The 20,916-nt window shown below is 36.0% G+C and overlaps 1 protein-coding gene across 1 annotated transcript; it reads left to right on the forward strand.

The window, feature by feature from the left end:
• The first annotated feature begins 1,836 nt into the window (after positions 1-1,836).
• On the forward strand, positions 1,837-20,711 carry LRRCC1 (leucine rich repeat and coiled-coil centrosomal protein 1). Its single transcript, XM_079300382.1, has 20 exons — positions 1,837-1,950; positions 2,069-2,265; positions 2,352-2,557; positions 2,911-2,976; positions 3,704-3,871; positions 5,692-5,861; positions 5,953-6,162; positions 6,974-7,176; positions 7,895-8,054; positions 8,372-8,520; positions 9,527-9,731; positions 12,058-12,197; positions 13,480-13,681; positions 14,641-14,826; positions 15,991-16,165; positions 16,882-17,045; positions 17,903-18,111; positions 18,306-18,443; positions 19,687-19,822; positions 20,425-20,711. The coding sequence occupies exons 2-20, from the start codon at positions 2,189-2,191 to the stop codon at positions 20,554-20,556; spliced, it is 3,096 nt and encodes a 1,031-aa protein (XP_079156508.1). The 5' UTR covers positions 1,837-1,950; positions 2,069-2,188; the 3' UTR covers positions 20,557-20,711.
• The last annotated feature ends 205 nt before the right edge of the window (positions 20,712-20,916 follow it).

The following is a 20,916-nucleotide window of genomic DNA, read 5'->3' on the forward strand; positions in this document are numbered from 1 at the left end:
TATTTTAATCAACAGATTTCACCTTGTTTTAAGTACACCTTCAGAGACAACCACAGAGGTAAATGTGACTTCTACATCAACCCTAGGGAAAGAGGAAGGATATGGCAGCGTGAGGAAAGAAAACCTTCTGTATATTATTGGCAGTGACATGGACATTAGAGGAACAGCCTGGCACTATTTATCCACCATCCATATTGAAAACGGACAGTGATAACAAATGATCACCAGCATGTTTTCCCAAAATCTCATCAGTCACTGGGTATACTGGAGCTTGTTTATATTTCACTCATTAAACACTGCCCTAGAAATAAAATTATCGGTTGTATTCCCAGTTTTTTCTGAGCACTCATTGTTTGACTAGTACTCAAGCATGTCGTAAGATGACATTAATCTTTGGACACTGCTGTGAGGGAAAGAAACTGCATCATAATTTTCATTTCTACACAGGGGCTGTTGAACAGAAAGAGGAAGGGTGGAAATTCCCACCAGTGTGGCATGTGTCTTTTAAGGTGTGGCTGCTGATTTTTCTATTTATTTATCAATCTGTGATGTATTTTGTCTTAGGAGCTTCTCTTCAATCAGATGCGGAGATATAAACCAATGACTTCTGTACCAAAAAAATGCAATGTTTCTTTTTAAAAGATGTAGAGAAAAATTGGCAGAAAGAAGAAAACTAACAGAAAAGAAGCTCAGCTTGGACCTTAAGGGTTATTTAAGTGCCCAAACTTGTAACTGCAAAGTTCTTACTTATTGTCAGTTAAGCTGCAGAACCAGTTTTGTCCTGCAGGTCGAAGTTCAGCAATGCAGTGAACAAAACTGCATTGTTTTGCTTTGCTTTTACAGGGACCAACTTGAAAGACAGCAGTTCACACCAGTCCTGAACAGCAGGATTTTCATTCAAATACAAAATACGTTAATCTGACAATTTAGTTTATATATTATGCCATCATGCAAGAAACCTTGAGCTGAAATAGGCATGTGCACAGACTGTTCTTTTAATTGTTTCAATGACTTAAAGTGGGTTTCCTTCACCACACAGAAGCTTTGCAGCATGGTCAGTGACAGAATCTACAGCTCCAGAGCAGTTTATAAACATAAGAAAATTCTTCCATTCTCTCCACATCCCTGTGGTATTCACTAAATCCTTTCACCTTACAGGCTACAAAAATTGTAGTTCTACAAGCATACCTCTACTTGCTAAAACTTACATGTGTTTTAAGTTGCATTTATTAATTTCATAAATTGTAGTACGTATTAACTATTCATTTGCCATGCATTATTAATAATTCATAATAATTAAAATATTCTCTAGTATTCATGATTGGGAAATTCATCATGGCGTAAGTTTCAAATGGTTAAAAACCATGATTTTTTGTTTTATTTCAGTGTCTTTTCTGAGTCTCCTTCTCTATGTATTTCTTGATATCCAGCAGTCTTTCAGCTGTCTGTGTATTCTGCCACGTACAGCTGGATTTGGATCACTATCTCAGAACAAATCAATGTTACACTAAATGATATCTTAAAGTACAGATCCAACTGACTTTCTTTTCACTGATCATCCTAGCGTATGATTCCTAGTAAAACAAAGGCCATTACAGAATCTCCCAGACAGCAGATTAGTAAAGTTTTTTTTATTTCGGACAAAACTGCCAGAAAGCCTCAGTGAGGTTGTCCCTTGGTGGTTGGGCACAGGAACGGGCTCCCAAGGGAGTTCTTCCACCTCAGGATATTCTGTGATTCTCTGAAACTCTGAACACCGGGTGAGCTCTAAAAAATCACCAATGCCCCGCCCACGTCCCCCCGGGAAGAATTCAAAGCACTCAGGTCTGTAAATCCGGCCACTTCCTGGCCGATGGCAGAAAAGCGGCAGGAAAACGGCAAGGAGCCGGCAGAAGGCGGCAGGGAGCGGGGGGAGGCCAGCGGAGGCACAGGGCCCGTCCCCGCTGCCCCGCGCTGCCCGGGCTCCGCCAGCGCCGCCTGCCCGCGGCCGGAGCGGAGCGCGGCGGCGGGGCGTGAGGCGGGGCCGTGAGGCGGGGCCGGTGAGGCCGGTGGGGCGAGTGTCAGTAAGGCGGGGCCGTGGGGCGAGTGCCGGTGAGGCGGGGCCCTGAGGCGTTTGTGTCTGAGGAGTTTGTGTCCCGGCCTAAGGCGGGGAGCGCTGCCGTGGGAGACGAGGGAGGTTTGAAACGCGATGCGGTCAGCGCGGGGCCCCGGCGGGATGGCGGGGATCCCCGGCGAGCTCAGCCTCATGGATAAGGGCGTTAAGAGGTGAGTGCGGACGGGCCGGGGAGAGGGAGGGGAGGCGGCGGCTGGGGCCGAGCTGCCCGGCTGACGGTGGGCGCCTCTCTCCGCAGCCTGCGGGATGTGTCCCTGAGCCCGGACCTGCACACGCTCAACGCCCACTGTAACCTCATCTCCAAGATCCAAGGGCTGGACCACCTCCGGAATCTGCAGCACTTGGATCTGTCATCAAACCAGATCCGTCGCATCGAGGGGCTCGGTTCCCTGGCTAAGCTGCGCAGCCTGAGTTTGTCCTGTAACCTGCTAACCAAAGTGGAGGGTCTGCAATGTTTATTTCTGTCCATTTAACAAGTTACAGAGGTTCTCTAACAGTCATCTTAAGTTCACTTCTGGAATGTTCGCATATAATTAAAGTTATACTAAGTTAGTATGAGTTAGTATGCTGACCATTTTATAAAGTAAATTTTAAGATGCATACATATATAGTCTTTGTAAGCCTTATAGCAAAATGCCTTAATTTTGAAGGCAAACCTTATTTTTATGATTATAGTTTAATGTCATAATTCGTAGTTATGATCTTTAAAGGTTCACTTTGCAAGCTTTGAATTTGATAAAAGCAGAGCATTCTTCTGAAAATCCTACTGTTTCTATTTTTTTCCTCATTTTGTTTAGGACTGGAAAAACTCTTTAATTTAACTATGCTGAACTTGTCATATAATCGCATACATGATCTCTCTGGTAAGTGATGTTGCCATATGCTGTGCAATGCAAAGCATTTGTCTCACTTTAATTTTGAAAAACTTGACCAAGTGTATTTTGAAAAGTTTCCAGCGCTTCAAGTGCCAATTCAATGAATAATTCCAATAAAAGTGACATTGCTGCTCTTCTCAGCTTTAAAGTTTTTCACACCAAAGATTGTTCTGAACTGGAATTTATTCTTCTGTGTTTGGTGCAGTCAAGCTTTTTCAGAAAGCAGTACAGTAAATATTTCAGACTTACTTCTAAAATACTCGTATCTTTCATTTTTATAGAACAAAAATGCAGCTTTACATATGATATGGAAGTTCTCTTCTGGGTCAGTTCTTACAATTTCATACTACAAAATCAAGAGAGTTTTTAATATAAAATTAAAATACCATTGGTAACAATTTTGTTAATGATCTTGTGTTATAAAATGAACTTCAAGGAAAAGGTTTGTTTTTACATGCTTTTTGACAGTCAGAGATTAATCTGTTTCTTTAAAATTAGCTCACATAACTAGCTTAAGTGTTGTACTTTGTGGTAGAGTAGCATAGGTAATTAGCATGTAGACAAGGATATGGAGCAAGTGTTCTCTCATTTCTACTTATATTATTTACTGAGTATTTTTCAACATTATGCCATTTGTTATAAGTGCTATAGTCTAGGGCTGTAGCAGAAAACATTATTTTGTGGTTGTTTGTTTTTTTTTTTCTAAAATTTCCAGGATTTCAATCCCTTCATGGAACCAGACATAAGATTAGCCACATTTACCTTCATAGCAACTGTGTAAGGGATATTAATCACTTAGTTCAGTGCACCAAGGGGCTGCACTGTTTGACAAACCTCACGCTGGAGAGAAACGGAAAAGCCAATCCAGTTTGTCACACAGCAGGTATGGATCTCATCTTACATAACTAATTTGTGCTCATTAGCTCAGTAATTTCCTTTAAGCTGTGAGCTGTTTTCTGATGCTTGCAAACTCATTCGTAAAGTGGCCAGCCTGCAGAAATCTGAATTCTGTCAAAATTAATTCATTTTCCATTTTTAAAAATCATTTTTTTCCCCACGGCATATTCTTAAAATTGTAACTTGTATGCTCAACATTTTCACTTGTGGTTCCAGAGGAGTGCCACCAACATGACTAGAGGGATGGAGCACCTCTCTTAGAAGGAAAGAACAAGGATTGTTCATCCTGGAGAAGAGAAGGCTTCAGAATGACTTAATTGTGTCTTTGCAGTACCCAAGAGGAGTCTACAAGAAGGAAGGAGAAAGACTGTTTCCAAGGGCATGTAGTGACAGAACAAGGAGGAATGGCTGCAAACTGAAATAGGTTTAGATTAGATATTATGAAAAAATTCTTGACTGTGAAGGGTGGCGAGGCACTGGAACAGGTTGCCCGAAGTGGTTGTGGACACCCCATCCCTGGAAGTGTTCAAGGACAGGTTGGATGGAGCTCTGAGCCCCATGGTCTAATGGAAGGACAGGAGTATTAATATTACAAACTGGAGAGGTGAAGAACTCACAGAATGTACATAGAGATGTTGAACTGTGTAGACAGAGGACAGGCACAGGAGTAGGTAGTCTGCAGTCTCTGATAGAGGCTGCAAGAGAGAGAGATCAGTAACAGCTAACTTTTCCTTCGTTTCCCACTGCTTTGGTCAGCAATGACAGACTCTAGGATCCTCTGCAGGAATTAGCATTTTCATCCAAATAGGTGGCAGGTGTTTCACTGGGCAGCATGGAGACAAGTTGGAGAATGAATGTAGATTCATCACTTTCAGTAGCATTTGAGCTTCTGGTTTGGGGGTAGGTTTTTCAGGCCATTAGGATGTTACACTCTTAAGTTCAAACAAGTTGTAGCATTCTAGGTTGGTGTAGGTTTTTTTTATTTATTGTGAAAGAGAGGAAAATATCTTACAGGAAGGTGGAACTGGAGGATTGATGCTTTTGTGAGAGTTTGAAGATAATTTCATTACAAAGAGTAGGTCAGTAGGAATTACAACCATATCGTGACCATACAATTGATACAGGTGTCGTGTATACACAGTTCAAAATAAACATCAGAGGTTATTGAGGAAAGCAAATAAGGTTTTAAGTAATATTTTTTAATGCACACATATTTTACAAATGCATTCAGGAACTACAGAAAGAGTAACAGGACTACTAAAGGTATCCGATTAACTTAGAAAATGCCACTACTTTTCTTCTGCAAGTATTCACATACCTCTTCATATCTGTGTCTTTTGTGGCACTTTCAAAACTGAAGTGTTCAGCAGCCTGAATTCTGATAAGTTAAAAATGCTAACTTCAATGCTTTACAGTTTCATAATGCCTTATTTTATTCACTAACAAAGGTGAAATTGTCTAAGCCCTTTCAAAACTTGCTTTTCCATTACATTCATCTGCCCTTCCACTTGGTACAACTGTTTGGGGGCAGTATGCTCATGTCAAAAGGTTGTCCGTGCAATTGCAGTGTGCTGATGGTGGCTGGGAAACTCCTGTGTAGATCAGGACTAGGCAGGCAGTTTCCCAGTTGATTTAATTTTTAATGTTGTCTGTTGAAAGCCTTGGGTGAGACAATTGTAGATAACTCGCTACTTTTTTTCTAACATTAAAAATGCAGTGAATCATTTAAGATGATGAGATACCTAAAATATACAAGATACTATCTTGGAAGGTTGATTTCAATTTAAATGTGGTCTTTTTCTAAAGGTTATAGAGAAACGGTTCTTCAGTCACTGCCCCAGCTAACAGTTCTAGATGGAAGAAATATTTCTGGTGAATTAGTGGATCTGGCAGAAGAAAAGTGTATAGATTTGCAGTGTTTAGAAGACATTTTGGGCTCTTTGGTTTCATCTGGATGCCCTTCTTCCAGAGATCAGGTGCCATAGTTTATGTGTACTGGTTTTAAAATTGACACATTCTATTTTTATATTGCATGCAACATATTAATGCTGTCTTCTCTTGTGACAGAACCCTGTTCCCTTACCGCTGGTGACACCACACATCGACCAGGCACTGGCTCAGTTTCGGCAGCGCACAAGGATAACAGTGCAAGGTGCCACCAGCTCCTCCACAGAGCTTGTCTCATCTTCTGAACCCGAGAATATCCAGCTTGATAAAATACTCAGTGAGATGAGGATTAAAAAGATAGAAGATCAGATTTTACAGATACTGGAAAAGGTGATTTTTTTCTGCGATTGCACAGCAAGTTTTGTTTTTAAGATAATAAACAAAATCAGCCTTTCTGATGATAAAAAGTTTGCTGAACCAGAATAGAGAATTTCTACTGGTATATATGGGCTGATTGTGCTAATGTGTTCTTAATAATTTTGAGAAGCTGGGAATAAAATCAAAACAAGTCTTTAAAACTGAAGATTGCACTTTGTATCATGACTCATTCCATACAGAATAAAAACCATAGTGTATGGGACTAGCAGAGCTATCTGATGCTGTTATATTAGAAAATTCTTTTTATGTTTGGGGTTTTTTTATCCGGAAATACCAATATACTAATGGAACCAGAGTGAAACATGAAATGCACCAAAGTGCCTGATTATACAGCTGGTGAAAATTAATTTCACCAATAGGTCAACTTGGTCTGATATGCTTGTCATGTAATATAGTTTGTATTGTTAACATAGGAAGCATAGGTTTGTCAGGTTTGTTTGGTAGTGGTGTTTGAAAGACTTTTTTTGGTTTTAAGTGCTGTGTTTGTTTTATACTTTCCACCAATTGCCAAAGGATTTTACCAAACTTCACATATTTCAGAAGGAAACTATATGTTGTCAAGCATCCTGAGTTTACTTTAGCTTTAAAACAACAAAATATTTCAGCAAGGAGGGAAGTAAAAGTAAAGAACTAGAAACAATTGTTTATTTTTTCTCAAAATTATTTTGTGTGAACTTTTTTAAAAATAGCATCTGAATAAGTGTTAGAAATTAGCCAATCAGAAACTGTAAAATTTGCATCTAAAACTTTGATCTCTTCTTAGGTATCTGATAGTTCAAGACAGAAAGCTACTCCAAGTGCTCTCAAAGCTAAGAGAGACACAGATCCAACTTCTGAGAGTGAAAATGAGAGTGGAAAAGAGAACAATAGAAAGGTCCTGAAAGGAAGCAAGAGCCCCACTTATCGTAAAACGGCCTTATCTACAAAAGGTCGTGCAAATCATCTAAAGAAGAAAATAACTTACAGGTATCCCAATGTTTACAATGTAAAGCCAAAATGAATTAAACTGAATATTGTCAGCATGAGCATAATTTTAACTTGAAACATTTCACTGAGAGTGGCAGGTTGAGTAAATCAGGTCAGTTAATAGTGCTCTGAAAATGAGTAGCTAATGAGTTCAGTTGTTTCTCCATATGAGCCATTGCATTCTTCAGGTGAGAAGGAAATTGAACTGAAGATTCCAAAACACTTTCAAAATCTTAACAGCTTATATTTCCATTTTTTTGAATTGTGGTGACAAAAGAATTATCCATAGATGGAACTGAGAAATTAAAAAATGAAAGATTCGTGTTGTCAGAACAAGGGTCAAGAATATATGTCTTTGATGAAGCTGAGGATGCCATAGTGATTTGTTTGATTTATATGGTAAATATCAGATGTGATGAGAAGACACTACAAATTGGAATGTATTTGTTCAGTCAGCCACTGCAGTTCTACAGCTACTTTACTCTTCCAAAATTATTTCATGTCTGTGGGATCCATGAGATGGTTTTGGGTAGCATCTCCTACTTGTAAGTATCTTTACAGAGCCGAATATTTGAATTTAGCTGTTTCTGTGGTTTGATTGCAAATTATTTTCTAAATGGTTTTGAACAGTCTAGTGTGCAGCTGCTGCACAGAACTGTAATTTTTTTTCATTTAGAAGTGTCTGAATCTGCTGTTAATGTTTAAACTCTGCATATAGGGAAGAGAAGAAGAGTTCCTCGACGTGTTCATGCTCCAGTGACAAAGACCCTCATTTTAAAGTAGTGGGAAGAAAAGCTGAAATACTAACTGGAAGGCAGAGCAATATGGAAAAAGTAGAAGAATGTAATTCAAATCCCATAGAGGAATCAACATACCGAGTAGGTTTTGCATGATTTCAAGTTAAATATGAGTATATCTTCATCTGAAGCCTGTTCAAACTAAAATTGGAGATGACAAAAATAACTGCATGTAGATATTATCACAAGTAGTGGAGTTCTTGTAGTGTCAGCTGGGAGAGGATATATTTTATTTCACTTTTATGGGAGTTTTTGGCCTGGTCACTTGCACTTTCTTCTGTCATCCATGAATTCCAGAAAGATAAAAGTCTTGTTCTACAGTTATAAATATTGTTTGTTATTTTTGACTATGCTTGAATGTTTCCTAGTAAGTTGATGCTTATCACATTCTTGCTAAGGCACTGATTCAAGAACTGGATCAGGAGAGAGAAAGGAGGTGGAAAGCAGAGCAAGCAGAGAAGAAATTATTAGAGCATGTCAGTGAGCTACAGAAGCATGCAAAAGAAGAAATGACTATTCATAGTATGGCTGTATACAGTACAGACAGGTAGGGAAACAGTGCTGCAGTCTAAGAGTTTGTTTTGTTTTGATTTTCTTTTAGTTTCTAATAATTAATTTCATAGGTTTAAGAAACAAGGACAGCTTTAAACAATACATTTGAGAATATCAAAAAGTAGAGCTAGAATTTGTCTTAGTATTACCTAGTGAAATTCCCTTCTGCAGCTTTTGTCCTATTCTTGTCATAGAACAATATCAGTATGCCACTTTCCTCCAGTTCTAGCCATTATTTTCCAAATTATCTATATCATAACTGTACCTTCAGTTCAAGCTCTAGTAGTTGTTTCATATCATACTTCTGCCTTTTGTGTCCCAGTCTCTCTTTCCTTATACACCTGGAGCATTGTTTGCCTTTTTCTGCGCAGCACATGAGAACAAAAATGTTTCTGGCCAACCAGAGTTGGCCCACAGGCAGTGCAGGGCAGGCCTAGCACATCTTCAGAGAGATAGTTGTCACCATGCTTGTGTGTTCTGAGCATCAGCCTTCTTTTTTTAAAGATGTCCTCACTTTTTTTTTTTTTTTTTAAAGATCTCAATATTTGTGGAGATGTCTGCTCCATTTGTCTTTATCTTAACTGCAGTGTATTTATCAAAGCATATTTTCTTTCTTTTAGGAAGAACCAAGTCATGTGCTTCCTGAGTTACCATCCATGACTGACTCTGAATATTTCCCCTTTTCCCCTTTTTAAGTGTCACTTCTTACCTTTATATTATACCCATCTACATTTATACCATCTTCTATAAGAGGCTTATTATGTTCATGTAAAGCAAAGTAATACTGGAATGTCATTTCCTAAAGATGTATCCGTAAGGTCTCCATCTTAGGTTTTTTAAAATGAATCTCCATATAGTAATGCTGCACATGATTTAAGTAATAGTTTATGTCTCTTTAAACAGTTTTCTATATATACGACAAGTACTAATGCCTTTTTCTCAATGGTATCAAACTGATAAGTAAAATGTTTGTAATACAACTTTATTGCATTTATTCTAAGGTTAAAGGAATTGATATTGGAAGAGAGAGCTGCCAAAGCAAGACTGCAAGCAGATATCCAACAGCTGAAAGAGGAAACTGAAAGGCTTACTAATGAGCTACAACAGGCAAAAAATAATGAAGCAGAATATAAGAAGGCCATACAAGCTTTAGAAGAAACACTATCCAAGATAGAGACACAGAGATTGCAGCAACGAGCAGCAGAGGTAAATATTTTTCATGAGTAAGTAATGCAATGGCAACAGGGTGGCTACCATAGTTCCTGAAAGAAATACTGGATTTTTACCAGCATTGAGTCTGAGTTTTCCACAATAAAACCTGGGGCCATTTTTCTGCATAGTAATAGTTGATAACAGGTATCCATTTTAATTGTCAATGACTGTATTTTATAAATAAGATAAAGGAGAACAAGTCCTATGTACTTAACACTGAGAGTTGATATTTTCTGAAAATACTGAGTGACAAAGACAAGTTTTAAAAGTTCTAAGATCAATAGACATCTTATTACTGGGATGAAAATCTGGTGGTTCTGTTTGTTTTGCTGATCTAAAGAATTAGATGCTTTAATTGCAACCAGAACAAAACACTAATTGCTGAGAATGTTTAAGATATAGTTTGTGTAATGTTTTGTGTTTGTTTGGGATCTTTTGGTTTTGTTTTTAGAGCTGAAGAGTATAATGATGCTTTTGTAGTGAGAGGCTCTTTGTTGAATATACAAATATATAAGATAAAGTTGCTGGACCAGATACTGCCACTATTTCTTTCTGAAAAATTAGTTGCTGAATTTTTTAGTGTCTTCCAATATCTATTCCTTCTGTCCATTTATATTATTGTGTTAGTTTGTTCCCGTGTCTCTGAACATAGAGGAAATGAATCTTAACACATCCATCCTGAAAAGTCTTTGAACTGATAGTGTGGTGCTCTAGGAAGTGGTGTTGTTCAGGTTCCCTGAAAGGAATGAGAATCAGGGAGTGTGCTGACAGACAAACTACAAAGTACCATCCAAGACACCCTGTACTTTAGGCTCCTTTTTGGGCACTTGAGTGGCCCCCACAGCACACTTCTTCTTTAGCTGTAGATATCCTGGAGCTATTATGGAATCTAGAAGTGACCTTCAGTTTAGATCAGGTATCTGCCTGTCAGTTTGAAAAGTACTAAATTTAGTGATTTTGAGAACAGGAGAGTGGGATTTGCATGTGTGTGTGGGTTTTTTTCTGTCCCATAAGAATGGAAATACCTTATTAATATATAAGGCTTTTATCTTCCCTTCAATGAGTTTGTAGAAGTAAGTAATCTCCTTTGGTGGTAGTGACATTGTTTTTATTAAGCGAAGGTTTTTGTTCCTGTGTTTAAAATCTGGTAGCAAATACTCCTTAATTATGTTTCAAAGAATTATCATGGTGCTCTCAAAACTAAATCCTCTTTTTGAATAGTCAGATTTAATATATCTTGGGCCTATTTTATCAATTCCAAGATTAAGAAATTCTAAAGCATTTCATAGAGCTTTCTCATTGTACATCCTGGCATTTACTTTCAGTGGTAAAATATGGTTACTCCACATAGCCACCACTGTTTAAGGCCTTCAATCAGCATTACAAGATGACTTCTTGAAGGGATTCAAGATGAGTAAGTTTACTATGCATCTAAATGTGAACCCTGTTGCCTTGTTCTTCCTTAACATTTTTGTTAAAATGTGTTCCTGCTTGACATTTTTAAGTGCTTTAATTTAGGAGAGAACTGCTTGTCTTCTTTCACAAAACAGAGGAATACAGTGCAGTATGTCTAACTAAAAGTTACTCATTAAACTATTCATGAAAAGGCTTAACATGTAGAACATAACAACTTAGCCTTCTGAAGTGTTCTGATTTTGAATTACCATTTAATGAGTGATCAAAGTGCTTTTTATAACTTTTTTCATATTTTTTCTTCATGTTAGATCAGAGCTGAGTTTTGTATTTAAAAGGCTTAAGTCTATAAAATGGAATTACTCATGAAAGCTTGCATTGAATGGAAAAAGTGGAGTATGCCACTGGTGTTTATACTGATTCTACATTTTTTGTAAAATCATTAGAAAGCATCTCTGTTCAGCAACTCTAAACTTTTCAAATCAGAAAGATGTAGATTTTTACAAAAGTGGAATGTTAAAAATGAAGTTAATGTTGAATACATCTAAAAATGTTTCATTCAAAACTAAAACAAGTCTTACAATAAAAGAGTTTCTAATTGAGGAAATCATTCTGCCAATGCACTTCCATTTCTGCAGGACACCTTGAAGTTCTTTACAAAGTAAGTAAACGCCCTTGTTTTTTCATTAAGGTTGCTTTTTGAGTTGTAGGAAGTTAAGACTTTATTTTAAACATCTTGTCTTAAATTTCTTCAAGTGTTACAATATATTAAGAAAAACCAAAACCAAAATCAAGCAAAAAACCCCAAACAAAAAACATAGAGTACCTGTTCCTTTGTGTTCTAGTATAAATCACGAAGACTAGTTTAAAGCTGTAAGAAAATCTTGCTCTTGTCTTTATGACACAGATGAAACAGGTGCAAGAAGCAGAGCTTAAAGCATCAGCAAATGCAAGAGAAGTACAGTTACTTCGAATATCCGTCCGGCAACAGAAGGAGAAGGTAAAACATCTACATGAGCTACTTGTACTAAGAGAGCAAGAGCAAAGGTATGGGGTCATCACTTTCTTTCACAAGTTAATAGAGATGACAACATGGTTTTTTAAATGTGTCCTCAAGTATGGATGTGTTTTAGATTGGGTTTGTTTTTTATTTGGGGTTTTTTGATTAGTGGGAGAGATTGTCTTTGTAAAAATGTAGATGCCTTCTCACACATTTTCTTGCTCATTTAAGAATATGTTGTAGATTCCTGTCTCATAAGTTCATGTAGGCAACTTCCAGCTTTTCATGTGAAAAATTCTTGTCTTATAATATGACCAAATTCTTCATTTTAAATACTTTATCTGTAATCCAGGAATAATCAGATAAAAATAAAATTGTATTTGAATTACTGTCTCTGAAGAGCTGCATACACTGCAATAACACAAGATGTTATTAAATCAGTCAGTCTCTGCAGTATCTTGCTTGTTGGGTAGAGGGTGGTGAGTTACTTTCCTAGCTGTTTTCCTCTTTGAAAATTTCCCTTTTCTGGAGAATACTTGAGGGTAAGTTCTGTGGTGTTCTGCTATGTACACATATTCAAATATATGTGCAAACTATAACAGGTACTGTGAAGTATATTCATATATAAGGAAGGTTATTAATAAAATAAGGTGGTTACATTTGTTAAATTTTACAGGAGAAAATGTATTCAGATACCGAGAAGCAGGTTTAGATGGGAAGAATCTTACAGCTTTATTTTGAGAACTTTTAATAATTACCTTGTAAAGCTCCAAAAAATATAGCATGAAGGACAGTGGATATTTTGTTTTATATGTTTTTTTCCTTTAAAATAGACTAACAGAGTAGTTTTGAAGTACAGGGCACATTTGCTTCAACATTGGCCTTCTAGATCCCTGTTGCTGCTTTTCAGGTTTTGGGTCTGAGTGAATAGCAGCAGTATTTGTGTGAGGGTGAAAGGAATGACTGACTGCAAAAAGGGCGTCTGGCTGTACAGGGCTTTTCTCTGATTCCAGTGTCACTTCCAGATGTTTGTTAACAGCAAAGCAAACAAGTGCTAAATCACAGCAAAAGCACAATTGAATAATTTCTACAAATGTTTGAATTAAAAATTTAGGATATTCCTTTGAGTGTTTTCAACAGTAGTCAACAGAATTTTCCTCATGTCAGGCCCATTGTGGGAGAAGACTGAAGGTTGTCTGTGAGATGAAGGAATTTATCCCATTTATTATGCAAATAATTATCCTTGTTCAGTAAGACCAAGGAAATGAATTAAAATAGTATTGTGAGATTGTGCAGTTCATGTCTCAAGTGTGTGCATGATAATTTCAGGAAAGAACTTGGAAGCCGAGTTGCTCTACATGGACCTGAATTTCAAGATGCTTTGTCAAAAGAAATGGCTAAAGAGGAGCAGAGGCATGAACAGCATGTTAGGGAATTGCAGGATAAAATTAACATATCAAACCAGAAGTATAGAGAGTTAGAAGATGAATTTCGTTTAGCTTTAACTATTGAAGCAAAAAGGTTTAAAGAGGTGAGATTAAGAGAACATTTCATCTTACACTAGGTGGGGTTGTAGTTCTCTTAAATGTGTTGGATTTGGGTTGATATTCTGGGTGTGTTTTTTTGGTGTTTTGTTGGCTTGGTTTTTTGTCCCTATGATCTTTGCTCCAAGGATTCATGCAAAAATACTGGTAGAAAGGTTTGAAATATCAGTGATTAGAACAATGACAGCAAATGCCAAGAAATTTTAAAAACCCCTTCTGTCTGACTTTTTTTTTTTTTTTTGTATTTTGATAAGGTTATAGTTAAATTTATATACAAATCTATTTAGTAATACAGTTCTTTATTGTGTAAATTTTCAAAATTGAATTTTGGATATGCATTTTGAAGCTCAAATTCAAAACTTATTTGCTAAATTCCTTAGAGAATTTATTTCTGTGGCTCATAGTTACACCTTTTATATGTTAAATAAAATATTAAATACTTCGCCTTAAACTTGGCTTTGTTTTAAATAAGTTTTAAGTATATGGGAGAAGAGGGGAAAGAAAAGACAAGGGTTTTACCCTTCAAATCTTTCTGTTGCAAGAAAAAAAGGCTTGAATTAACTTTGTCCTTCTTTTGAGACTTTAATGTCAATTTTAACAATGAGATTAAATCAAGGCATTGTATTTAGTTCCCAAGTATGGTTTTTCTGCTCTGCTTCCCATCCACCTGATTTTTTTTTTTTCTCTGTCTGGGGCTTCTTTTTGTTTGTTTGGGTATTTTTTGTTAAGTTTTGTTGTGTTTGGGGTTTTTTTACAAATATGTAGCTGAGTAGAACCAGTTTTTCAAGTTGAAGTTTCATTAACAAACCAGGAGAAAACTGGTTTCAGATACTCATTAATTTCATATACAGTTGGTGTCTTCACTTGAAATTCAAATGTCAGTTGTGTTTATATATGCAGTTTTTTCCAAATGTTAGCATTTTTCAAGTCTTGTATAACATTTTAGGTAAAACAGGCTTTTGACAAAGCTTCTGCTGATCTAGTTGAATACAAACAAGCTCTCTTTGAGTTGGAACTAAGGGAAAAAGACATGGCAAGTCTGATCCAAGACCTGACAAACTTAGTGGAAGAACAGAAAGCAAAAATTGCAGAATTAACAAAATCAAATGAAGAAGCTACAGCAAACCTAAAGGTATTTGTTTCAAAACATTTCAACTACATACATTATTTTTTGTGATGTTTCACCAATAAAAGTCAATGATTCCATACAAACTTGATTAACTAAAATACACAGGTTGCCTGTTGCACTAAAACCCCATAGTGCACACCAGCCTTTATTCTTGCATCTTGCACTTCTGTTTCTCACAAACATCACTGCCCATATAGAAAAATGTTAACTCATTCATGTTTTTGGAAAGTGCACTCCTTGCCCTGTGAGCAGTAGCAGTTTGTATATACCAGTTGGTCAACCAAAATTACATTAATAGCCCTGACCCCTTGGAAATTCAAAGAAATGGAACATGCTTCTGCATTGGTCACTGTATACAAAGTAGAAATGTAATTGAACACATAATGCAGTGTAGTTATTACCAGCTTAGTATCTCCCAGTTGTATAATATTAGAAGTATTATTTATTATCTGCTACTTGTCAGATTTTAATCTTCAATACTAGGGGCACAGTTGCTTTGTGGTAACATATTCTAGTACTATTCTATTACTTGTAAATAATTTTTTTAAATCTTAAGGACATAACTTTTGAATGGTTGTGTGATGCAGTCCAGCTTTGTGCTAAAACTTGAGTGCAGTACAACCTCTGCATTGATGTTTCTAATCTCCCCACTACGTGTTGCTGTTAGGGTGCCCAAACATTTTGTTGATGTACAGAATAGGATTCTGACAGTCAGTGATGCTTTTAAGAAAAAAATTGAAAAATACCTATATTAAATAGCTGTAATGTATAAAGCAAAAAGTGGCTTGGATAATGTAAGATGCATATGTATCACTGGAAGTGAAAGTACATCCCAGCTTCTGTCTTCTGATTTAGTTTTTAATATCTTTTGCTTTTCTTGACTTGTGCATTTATAATTCTAAACGGATTTTTTTAATGATGATAGAGTGGGTATTTAGAAGTCAGCTTTACATTTTTCTGGGCCTGAAGTATATCTTTTCAAAGCAAACATTAGTGTTTCACAACTGGAATGAGATGCAGATAGAACCCTCAATGCAAGCAGAGTATTTCTCAGTTAACCTAATTTGGTGTATAAGGTTTACTTTCCTAGCCCCTTAGTATTGGTTTGAAATTTTGAATATTGCTTTAAATGATCTTACTGTCTTTTCCCAATGTTTGTTCATACAGTGTCGAACTGGAGAACTTGAAACTGTGGTTGAGGAGAACAAACAAAAGACTGTTCAAGTTGAACTTCTAAAAAAGGAAAATGGAAAACTTATTTCCCAGCTGACAGCCCAGGAATCAGTGATTGATGGCTTAAAAATGGAAAGGAAAATATGGGGGCAGGAGTTGGCAGAACAGGGTAAAATAGTGGTTTTTTTTCTTTTGCAGAAAAAATGGTGGTGTTCATTATCTTACGTTTCAAATAAACACTCCAATATAATTTTAATCACAGGCCTTGGATGCCTTCCTGATCTTATCCAGTTTTAAAGATGATGTGCAAAAATAGTTCTGTGGCACATGGGCTGATACAGGATCTGTAACAGCAGTTGTGGGAGTCAGCTCTGAATACCGTTTATCTGTTTCCTCAAAATTTGAAAGTACCATAAAGTTGTAAAGAACTTTTAAATGTAAAACTGCAAAAACAAGGATCTGTAAATAATGTTATGTAATGTTTCTTGTCTAGCAGGAAAGTCTAATATGGAAATCTCAGGATGTATCTTAAAAGAGTGTTAAATCCTGGGAGAAGAAAAAAAGTTTGGGTATTTTTCATTTTTCTCTATCCCTGTGACTCAGCACCACCTTGTGGTCTTTTGGGATCTGTAAGAATTGCTGTCAACTATTTTTCAGAGAAGTTTTCAAAAAGGATAAAACACATGTCTTCAGTTCTGCATTTTCTCTTAAGTGTTACCTACCTACAGATTCAATCCCTACAGTGCTTCCACTGGGCAAAATAGTCAATACTTTGGTTTGTAATGTTCTTACCTTCACCTCCCCCAGCCCAATCTCCCAACATTCCACATCTTAAAATCATCTATAAAATGAGTTGCTGTAATGTGAATATCCTGTTTTGTCCAGGAGCTCATCTTGCGCAAGATCGGGGGAAACTGGAGGCAAAAATTGAAGTTTTAACAAATGAGATTGACACGTTAAAAAAGCAAAAGGAACATGACAGTGACACCATAAAAATTAAAAACAAAATAATGGATGATCAGACAGAAACAATTAGGAGACTAAAAGAAGTAAGTGCCATATCTGATAATTCTGTCTGATATATATAAATCTGATAAATGTGTCACAAAGCATATGATAAAAGTTGGGCCTACACTCACAGTTTTCCAACTCACAAATCACAATCAAGGTGTCAGTGGCAATTCATTTCACTGAGAGCAGAAGAGGGCTTTTTAATAAATTGATGCATAATAATGCTACTTTGAATCTCATTGAACCATATTTATGTGCAGACTTTCTTCTCTTTGCCTTGCTTCAGTTTATTCTTGATAATGATTTTGAGAGGTGAAACTAGGATAGCACAATTCTTCCTGTGTTTACAATTCTTCCTGAGTGTTTACAAGAAAAGGAAAAATAATTTTTAAAAATTTGCTTTACATTTATTTTACAACATAAATATTTTTTTAATTTTGTTCTCATAAAATAGTATTTTGGCACCAGAGGTAATATGTTTTGTCCCAATAATTCCATTTGTCACATTTAGAGACTTAAAACTTTAGCTTATTAATTAAAATTTTATAGCATGTTATGTCAGTCAGTTAGATGCATTACTCATTACAGATTGTGAGCTCAGTGACTTGTATATGAGTTGCTTATTCAACTCTTAAGTAGAATAAGAGTTCAAAATAACTTTTTTTTTTCCTTGCTTTCAACTTCAGATTTGTTTTGATTATTTTTTTTAAATTCAGTCTTCTTTCAGATTAAGATTCAGTAACTGACTATCACTTCACTAAGTCTTCTTCATACATTTAGAAGAGTAAACTTTCATGTTCTCTGCTTTTTTCCATTGTAGACTAAGCACATACTCTTAAGGAGTAACAATAAAGTTAAGGGAGTTTATGTATTCTAAAATAGTTATCTTTTAAAGGGCTTACAAGAAAAGGATAAACAAATGAAAAAGAATCTTGAAGAAAATCGGGAAGCTCAGAAATTGCTTCAAGTACAGTTGGATGAAAAAGCTGCTGAATGTGAAAAGCTAATGGAAAAATTAGAAAGGCAAAATGAAAGAAAAGAGGAATTAAAGCAACTGCTAGAAGAAAAAGAAGTAGAACTTGATGACATTAAGAATGCACACAGGTGATATATACAAATCACAGTAATTCTTTGGGATCATTGTATGCAACACTGCAGTAAGTTATTCTATAGTCACAGAGTACCTACTTGCTATTAAAACCCACAGAAATGAGGGAAAATGGAAGCATGAAAAACTTCTCTGCCTTCCTAAGAAGTGATGTTTACATTCATTGTAAGTATGTGCATTTTATTTTCAGTGCATTGAAAAAGAGGTGGCAAGGTAAAGGAGAGCTATTAAGCCAGCTGGAGATGCAAGTTAAACAAATGAAGGAGAACTTTGATTTCAAAGAGAAGAAGCTGATTGAAGAGAGGAATAAAAGTCTTCAAACTCAAAGGTGAACACTTTAATATTTTCTTTTGTGACTAGTCAGTTACTGTAGAGTTGCACTATTAATAACTGCAGAAATGCTCAATTATGTGGTGAAAGAATGTAATACCTTTTCAACTACTTGGTGAACCCAGTTACAAATTGGGCCTAGAAGGAATTCTTGCTGTAGCAGTGACTTACTTCATGGAACTTGCATTCAATCACAGCATTTGGCATCTGAACTTTTCAATTTCCATTTTCTTGAAAACAATGTCATACAACTGGCCTTGTCCCATCAATCCAACCTGCCCCAATCCCTTCTGTAGAGCCTTCCTGCCCTGCAGCACATCAATACTCCTGCCCAACTTGGTGTCTGTTAATCACTGAGTCTGTGACTGTTTCTAAATTACCTGTCATTCTTTTCCCATACAAATAGCAAGATTTTTTATTTATTGTATTATTCTTCTTGTACTGTCAATTTCTTTGATCAATTAATAGTTAAATATTAAATTATACAGAAACAACCCAGAAAATTATTTCATATGCGTCTGAAATGATGGAGAAGTTTGCTAGACTGATGCCTGTGATAAGTTTAGATTCTTACTGTCATTTTTACTGTATTCTTTGGCCCCCTTCTCATGTTTTTCTTGCATCCTCCCAACTATTCTTGAGAAAATACCAGCTAGTTAATAAGACTACATGAAAAGAAAAAACAGAACCACAACAAATAACAAAAAAGCCAAACAAAACAAACCACCTCAAATAGTCAATAGTATTTGAGTTAGGTATTGTTAGAAGATCAATAGTGAAACTGAAATTTTTGTTCTAAATAATTCTGGTTGGTTTCAGAATTTTGTTGTAAATTAATTGTATAAATTTGCCTTGTTTGTTGTTCCTACATATTTAAGAATTATCCCCTAAAAGCAGAATTTCCTTGGAGTTAATGAAATGCTTCTTTGCAGTGAAGGAGACACTTTTCTATTTCTGTGAGACACAGCTCACAGGCCATTCACATAATCACACAGTTCATTCACTTCTTGGAAACCAAAAGCATATTAAGGATATGTTTGAAAACAGGTGGAGTTCTCAGCTATGTTGACAGTAGCAAGTCCTAAACACAGTGCATAAAGCTAGAGAAAACAGAACACTTCTGCCAATATATGTGTTTTCATGCTTAAGTTATTAAAAACTTATCAAAGGCAGAGTTGGACAAAGCAAAATACTTCAATTGTTTGCAGGACTGTGATTTTTTTTTTCCAATCTTTTTTTAGGATTGCTGTGGAAAAGCTTCATAAAATGGATAATGCTTTCAGAAAACAACTTGAGTCAGTGTTGGCAGCACATCAGGAAGAACTCTTGCACCTGGAAAATGAAAAGGAAAAACAAATTGAAGCAGCGAATGAAAAAGTAATTTTAATACTCAATTCATACATTTATTGTATTTGCATTTTTATTCTACAGCTGCTACAAGAATGGTGCTTGGAAGTCTCCTGTTTGAATCTATCAGGCTGACTCTGGATGGAAACAGTCCTGGTTTAGTACTGAAGTACTCAATCTTTGCACAGCAAGACAATCTCTAGACTTGTGCCATTGTAGTGTTTTATATTCAAGCAAAGTAAAGCTCCATGCTGTGCAACTATTATGAATCAATAGCTAACATTTCCTTATCTGTACAGGCAAGAGTAATAATGACTATGCCAGATAATCCATTTAACTGTTACTGTTTCTGTCATCTACTGCATTCTTCCTTAACATGACAACTTATGTTTTTTTTCCATAATAAGTTTTCTGGATTGATACAGTACTTGCTACCTCCTAGCAGATTAATACATTTATTTTTAAGAAAAAATTCTGCACTGCATCTAGTATCAAGAGTAATGCATTGCATATTCAAATATAAGCATATAATTCTTGAATTGCTTATCAGTGTTAAAAATTGCCAAGATTATATGGGTTTAGGTGTACTAAGAAAAGCTAGAATTCTACTTCATCTCTGTGTGCTCTTTCAGGTCTACTCTGTTGAAGAAGAAATGCGGGAGCTTCTGCAAGAAATGGCAAACAATAAAAAAGCAATGGAAAATAAAATACAACGACTTACACATGCACTGAATGATATTCAACAAGGTTTTGAAGGTTACTAATATTTATATTAAAAATGTATATTACACAAACAGTTTCATCCACTACAGTGTAATTTTCCTTGTTTTCTAGAGAATTAAGTTTTTGTTGTATATTTTGATAGTTCAGGTAGCAGACATGTTTTTACATTGCTTTCATAATAAATAGTTATTTCTAACCTTTGTTTATTTATTTTGTTGTCAAAACGGGTCAAAACATGTATAGATGAAAAGCATCATATGTAATTAGGAATCAGCATGTTGAAGAAGAGAAAAGGAGGTTGGAAAGTTCTAAGCCAAGAGCTTGAAGCTTTGCTTCAGTGAGGTCAAGATTCTTGTAAAGAGAGAACCAAGAATGTTGAATCACAGAAGGGCTTGGTTTAA

The sequence above is a fragment of the Erithacus rubecula genome, assembly GCF_903797595.1.
Source record: "Erithacus rubecula genome assembly, chromosome: 3".
In the NCBI taxonomy this organism is placed as follows: domain Eukaryota; kingdom Metazoa; phylum Chordata; class Aves; order Passeriformes; family Muscicapidae; genus Erithacus; species Erithacus rubecula.

Excerpts from the sequence above, each read along its gene's own strand:
- LRRCC1 (XM_079300382.1), top strand. The coding sequence starts at position 2,189 with ATGCGGTCAGCGCGGGGCCCCGGCGGGATGGCGGGGATCCCCGGCGAG. Across the intron at positions 16,166-16,881 it reads GCAGGAGTTGGCAGAACAGG|GAGCTCATCTTGCGCAAGAT; the intron begins GTAAAATAGTGG and ends TGTTTTGTCCAG. Across the intron at positions 19,823-20,424 it reads TTGAAGCAGCGAATGAAAAA|GTCTACTCTGTTGAAGAAGA; the intron begins GTAATTTTAATA and ends GTGCTCTTTCAG.